Source organism: Plasmodium gaboni, chromosome 8, assembly GCF_001602025.1.
Source record: "Plasmodium gaboni strain SY75 chromosome 8, whole genome shotgun sequence".
In the NCBI taxonomy this organism is placed as follows: Eukaryota; Apicomplexa; class Aconoidasida; order Haemosporida; family Plasmodiidae; genus Plasmodium; species Plasmodium gaboni.
Window position 1 is genome coordinate 263,660 of NC_031488.1, and position 7,301 is coordinate 270,960.

A 7,301-nucleotide genomic window follows, 5' to 3' on the forward strand; every position below is an offset into this window, starting at 1 on the left:
ATATACTATATTTTATATATTTGTGACTTTCTGAAAAATTTAATAAGCTTACATTATTCATATTTTCTCTATTTTTTTTTTTTTTTTTTGTTTAGTTGAAAAATAAAATATATCAAAATTTTATGAATTTATACATAAAAGAGTTAGGGAAAAAAATTTTATATTCCTTTATAAATGAATCAAAATCAAACAGTTATAAAAACACAGACGTTTTACACTTGATAAAATAGTTTTAACATATATATATATATATGTATTATTTTTTAAATGATTAAAAATATATATACCACATCATATATATATATATATATATATATATATATTATATTTTAATGTAATTATCATTTCGATATTATAATACTTTCATTATATACTAGTCTCATATATTTGTTTAAATATTCGTATGAAATATCTACCATTATGTAAATTTTTTTTAATTAGTTTCTTTTCTTTCTTTTTTTTTTTAAATTTCGTTAAAATTTTAAAAACCATTTAATTATGAAAGTATCAAAATCTTTTATTTTAAAATGAATAAAATAAAAAAAAATATATATATATTATAATATTATTATAGAAATATTGGCCTTTACAATAAATAAATATATATTATATATATTTTTTATACATAATAAATTTTTATTTTATGTGTATGGAAGGAATTTATTATATAAACTTAAAAAATATATATGTATTATATATATATAATATGTAAAAATATATATTAAATATAATATTATGAATATAATATATATATTATATATATATATATATATATATATATATATATAATTATAACCTTTTTCAAATTTTTTTTTTTTTTTTTTCTTTTCTTTTTTTTAATTGTATTTTTCGTATCATCGAGAAAAAAATAAAACCCAACCAAATATTATATATATATATATTATAATACACATAAGTATAAATAAATGTAATTTTATATATACATATATATTGTATGATATATATATTTTATTGTTTCATTTAATCTTTTATTTACAATTAATATTATATTTATATAATATAAAATATATATAGAATATGCGCTTTTTTCTTTTAAATTTTTGTTCGTTCTCAAAAAAAAAAAAATATATACAAAATAAAAATAAATATTATTATTATTTATTTATTATTAATATATATATATATAATATAATATATATAATTGTTTATTTATTTAATATGTTCATATATTTTTTAAAGGAGTTCATTTATATTTAATATTATAAGAAAAAAATACAATCGAATTTTTTTTTTTTTTTTTTTTTTTTTGTATATATTTTTATAAAAAGAAAATATTATTTATATATTCATTTATGTTTTTTTGTTTTTCTTCTTATTCTTACAAAGAATTAAATATTTCAAAAGAGAAAAATTAAAAAATAAAATATATAAAATATTAATAAATATTTAATAAATAATAAAACAATAAAACAAAATGGTAAGGCCTTCACAGAGTATGTATGATAGACACTTGACGATTTTTTCTCCAGATGGGAATTTATATCAAATAGGTATAAAATAAATGGATGTATATATATATATATATATATGTATTTATTTATTTATTTATTTATTATATACATATTTATTACAATCATTAAGAGCACAAATAAAAATTGTGATCCTTATATATTATTTATAACTGTTAACAATTTTTATAATTTTTAGAATATGCTATAAAAGCAGTAAAAAATACAAATATAACCTCCGTAGGAGTAAAGGGACAAAACTGTGCTGTGATAATTTCTCAGAAAAAAATGGCTACACAATATATTTCTCAAGATAAATTATTAGATTATAATAACATAACTAATATATATAATATAACAGATGAAATAGGATGCTCAATGGTAGGTATGCCAGGAGATTGTTTAAGTATGGTTTATAAAGCTAGATCAGAAGCATCCGAATTTTTATATAGTAATGGATATAATGTAAATGCCGAAACGTTATGTAGAAATATTTGTGATAAAATACAAGTCTTTACACAACATGCCTATATGAGACTACACGCTTGCAGTAATATATATATATATATATATATATATATATATATATATATATGTATATATATTTATATTTATTTATGTATATATATTTATATTTATTTATATTTATTTATGTTTATATTTTTTTATAAATGTGTGGAATGTGCTATACTAGCTAGCCAAAAAAAAAAAAAAAAAAAAAATTACCTGAACGGGTCATATGAATATATACATATTTTTTCATTTAACAATATATTTTATTTTTTATTTTTTATTTTTTATTTTTTATTTTTATTTTTATTTTTTTAGGTGGAATGATTATTGGCATGGATGAAAATAATAAACCTGAACTTTTTAAATTTGATCCTTCTGGTTTTTGTGCAGGATATCGTGCTTGTGTGATTGGAAACAAAGAACAAGAGAGTATAAGTGTTTTAGAAAGATTATTAGAAAAAAGAAAGAAGAAAATACAACAAGAAACAATAGATGAAGATATACAAAATACTATCATTTTAGCAATTGAGGCTTTACAAACAATTCTTGCATTTGATTTAAAGGCAAGCGAAATAGAAGTTGCAATCGTATCAACAAAAAATCGTAATTTTACACAAATAACTGAAAAGGAAATAGATAATTATTTAACATATATAGCTGAGAGGGATTAGAAAAAACAAAAAAAAAAAAAAACAAACAAACAAACATATATATATATATGTTTATATATATGTGACAATATTTGTGTCAGATAAAATTTTTTAAAAAAGTTGATAATGTTTTTAATTTTTTTTTTCATGTATGGTTATATAAAATCATCCTTTGTATTTTTATTTTTTTTTTCCCATTTAAATATGCATATGTTATGGCCATTTACATAAATATATGTATACATACATACATACATATATATATATATATATATATATATATATATTATGTAAATTTTAAAACTCAAGATGATATATTCATTATGAATATTTTTTTCTTTTTTTTTATAAAAACAAGAAATGATTTATAATTATATTTATATGCGTTATAAATTTTAAGACTAAAAATTTTATTTATACGTGTATATATATATATATATATATATATATATATATATATGACAAAAAATATAATAATAAATAAATAAATCAAAATATATATTAATTATATCAATGTTATTTCTTATTTTTTAATTAAAGAAAGAAAGTATAAATAAATATTTGTTCCCATACATTTAAGACGTTACAGAAATGTAAATATAAAATATATAAATAAATAAATAAATATATATATATTATGAAAGTTAAAAAAAACAATTAAAAAATAATAAATAAAATGGGGTATGCATATATTTTTTTTCTTATAAAGAAAAAACTTAAAAATTAAATATCGAATTATAATAAGACCTATACTTATTTATCAATTTAACAATTATATATATATATATATGTATTTGTGTGTGTATTTTTTTTTTAAATAATTATTATTATAATTTTCATCTTGTGAGTACATACTCCTATTATATAATTCATCTTAAAGGTTGTTATAATTCAGAAAATTATTATTGTTAACATTCATATTAATAAAAATAAACATATTGTATATAGGTATGTGTCGATATAAATTTATTAAGGTTAATAATATACATATGTGTATGTTATTTTTAAAATGGTAAGATATGTTATTTATTTATTTGTTCTTACATTGAAGAGTCGTCATTATTGTAAAAACTGCTCTATAAAGTGAAATATATATATAAACATTAATATATAAAAATTAATATATAAACATTAATATATAAACATTAATATATAAACATGAATATATATATACATTAATATATAAACATTAATATATATACATTTATATATATTTTTTTTCATTTTTTTCATTTTTTTCATTTTTTTCATTTTACTGTTCTTCTTTGAGAGGATCTATCATAAGATGGAGGAATGTTGGGAGGGGGAGGAGGTAATTTCCATGATTTCCTTTCTGAACTAATTGTAAAATTATTCATATCAAAATTTCTAGAAGTATCTTTTGTTGATGCATATGGATCTTGCATTTCTGACTGATTTTTAAGATTTTTATCACTTTTTCTATCATCCATTTTTAATTTCATATCATAATCTGTTCTTCCTCTTTTATCATATCTTTTATTTGAATATATATCTCCTCTTCTATTCATTTCAATGGATTCTTCTCTTCTTCGTTTAACATTTTTATTATCATTCCTTATGCTATTTCTATGATCATTCATCATACTATTTCTTTGATCATTCATCATACTATTTCGATGGTCATTCATCATACTACTTCGATGGTCATTCATCATACTACTTCGATTGTCATTTCTCATATTATTTCTTTGGTCATTTCTCATATTATTTCTATTGTCATTCATCATATTATTTCTTTGATCATTTCTTTGGTCATTTCTCATAGTGTGACCACCCCTCATACTATTATTATCATTTCTAATACTGCGACCACCCCTCATACTATTATTATCATTTCTCATGCTACTATTATCAGCTCTCATACTACTATTATCAGCTCTCATACTATTATTATTCCTCATGGGTTTATATGAAAAATTTCCATGCGACGTAGATACATTATTATTATTAAAATTTTTATGATCATTCATATTTGAAGGATTATAATTTCGATAGACAGATGACGAATTATTTTTTCTATTTATGCCTTCCCTTTGGTTTTCATTTTTTAAATATTTTTGATTTTTGTCTTCCCTTTTAGTATTATCATAGTTATTATTATTGTGCATGCTATTTCTAATATTGTTATCATTTCTATAAGATTTATTAAAATTATTTTGTATATTACTTGTGGCATGTTTATATAAGACACTGTTGTTATTTGTATTATTTTTATGACGATTTATATTTCTCTGATTGTTCATGTTATTCATATTATGACGATGATTATTATTAATGGTGTTATTTACATGTTTATAAGATTCATTTTTTGGCGTTGGTAATAGAGGAGGTTTATTTTTATTATCACCTAGTGAATAAAGGCCATTTTTATTATATTTTTTTTTCATAATTCTTTTTGAATTATTATCATTTGTATTATTATCTTCTTCATATTGTTTATTATAATCTTTTTTAATATAAAAATTTACAGATAATTTATTATAATCAGTATTGACAGTTGAAACGGATTTATTATATATACTTGTTAAAATATTATATTCAAAAAATACATTTACATCATTATTAAAATGAAAAAAATCGAATGGATTAAATATGGTTTTAAATAAATCATCATTAATAATACATGTTTTATTTTTTATCATATTATTTATATTATTTTGATACATATAATAAGATGATATTATATTATTATTCATATGATTATAGATACTTGAAGTATTGTCATTTCTAATATGTTTAGATGTTTTTAAATTATGAACATATAATTTATATCTCATTTGATTTATATGTTTTATTTGTTCATTTAAAGATGTATATGATTTTCTTGGCTCATTAAAAATAGAATAATATATTTTTTTTAAAAAATGATAAGAATCTATTTTATAATTATATTCCATATGTGGTATCAAAACAACTAATTCTTCAGGTACTGTAATTTGTTTTTTTTTTTTTAAAACAAATGAAAAAAATTTACAATTTTTTAAAAATTCATTATAAATAAAATGATATCCATATATTAAAGGATAATAACTATTTATAATATCTTCCACATGGAATTTTGTATTTATTTCTTCTTCTTTTTTTATATGTTCATTAAAACAAAATATTTGCATTATTTTTTTTAAATCTATTTCATATAATAATGGAAAACGTATTATATTTATTAATCCACTTTTTTTTATATCATCATTAGTATATATATATTTTATTATTTCTATATCATCAGTTGTAGATGTATTTACATCGTCAAGTAATTCATTGATCTCTTTATCTTTATTATGATCCTCTTCAAATATATCTCTTATAATATTATCTTCATCTTGTGAGTAATCTTCTATATCTTCTTCATTGTTATCATCACTACAATCTCCATTACTAGCATCATCATAAATGAAATTATTATTATTATTATTATTGTTATTGTTGTCATTATTATTATTATTATTATTGTTATTATTTATATCATCATTATTATCTTCTAAATTTACATCCTTTTCATTTGAATAATCTCCTTCTTCGTTTTCTTCATAGTATTCATCTTGGCCGTTTAAATTATTAGATTCTTCATCATTTATGGTGTCACCTGCATTATTATTTACATTGTCGTCTATATTGTTGTCTATATTGTCGTCTATATTGTCGTCTATATTGTTGTCTATATTGTTGTCTATATTGTCATCTACATTTTCATCCACATTTTCATTTTCATTTTCATCCACATTTTCATTTTCATCCACATTTTCATTTTCATCCACATTTTCATTTTCATCCATTTTATTATCCACATTATTGAACATCAAATTCTTGAGCGAATTAATAGTATCATGTATACTTTCCTTTTTAAATCCTTCATTATCATTTGAATAAACTTCATTGTCGTTTAAAGACATATCTTGTTGTGTTAAATCATTCATATCATCTGGTTCATTTTTATTGTGCTCTTCCTCTTCATCAGTTTCTATAAAGTTTTTTAATTTTTCGCGTGTCCAGAATAAATGAATATTTGTATTCTTCATACTTATGTAAGTAATTTCGAGAGTTAGAAGAATAAGAAAATAATAAATTCTTAAGGTCGTCACTTTATCGTTATATTTCAGTTGTATATCGTTGATATTAAAACTGAGGCCTACAAAAATATTTTTATATGAGGAATGAAAATAAATGTTAACATGAGGGTTTTTTTATTTATACATATATATTCTTTAAAAATAATTAAATATTAGTAGGATAAATGAATAAACAAAAAGAAATTTACATATACATAAATACATATATATATAAAATATATATATATAAATACATATATATAATATATATATATATATATATATATATTTTTATGTGTGTTTCATTTTAATTATCTTACCAGGAAGTATCAAAAAAATGGTCTTAAAAAAATTTTTAGGGAAAAAAGATTTTAAATTAAATAAGTTTGCATTATATATAATATGCACATTTTTGTTTTCATGATTTTCTTTAAATTTTCTTGTAAAATCAAAGGGACCATATTTTATGGGTACATTATCTATTTCTGTTTTTTCATGTAATGATTTGTTTTTTTTTTTTTTTTCTAGATCTCTCATTAATAAGTTTACTTGAAATTCTGTTAGCATGCCTATAAAAATAAATACATACATATATATATACA

At 18.8% G+C, this 7,301-nt stretch overlaps 3 protein-coding genes across 3 annotated transcripts in view; 2 read left to right on the top strand and 1 right to left on the bottom strand.

Annotated features, from left to right (window-relative positions):
- PGSY75_0807400 (hypothetical protein) overlaps window positions 1-230 on the top strand; it is a gene marked incomplete at both ends in the record, with an annotated part of 1,337 nt that extends 1,107 nt beyond the window's left edge. Inside the window, one exon of the mRNA XM_018785210.1 lies at window positions 96-230. Within this exon, the coding sequence (XP_018642177.1) occupies window positions 96-230 (135 nt within the window). The remainder of the gene's footprint in view (window positions 1-95) is intronic.
- Window positions 231-1,435: 1,205 nt separating this feature from the next.
- PGSY75_0807500 (putative proteasome subunit alpha type-6) lies at window positions 1,436-2,653 on the top strand (the record flags this gene model as incomplete). Its single annotated transcript, XM_018785211.1, has 3 exons — window positions 1,436-1,511; window positions 1,669-2,019; window positions 2,298-2,653. The coding sequence occupies 3 exons, from the start codon at window positions 1,436-1,438 to the stop codon at window positions 2,651-2,653; spliced, it is 783 nt and encodes a 260-aa protein (XP_018642178.1).
- A 1,019-nt stretch (window positions 2,654-3,672) lies between these two features.
- PGSY75_0807600 (hypothetical protein) overlaps window positions 3,673-7,301 on the bottom strand; it is a gene marked incomplete at both ends in the record, with an annotated part of 3,932 nt that continues 303 nt past the window's right edge. Inside the window, 3 exons of the mRNA XM_018785213.1 lie at window positions 3,673-3,708; window positions 3,889-6,779; window positions 7,020-7,268. Coding sequence (XP_018642179.1) covers window positions 3,673-3,708; window positions 3,889-6,779; window positions 7,020-7,268 — 3,176 coding nt within the window. Of the gene's footprint in view, window positions 3,709-3,888; window positions 6,780-7,019 lie in introns of the transcript that reaches the window.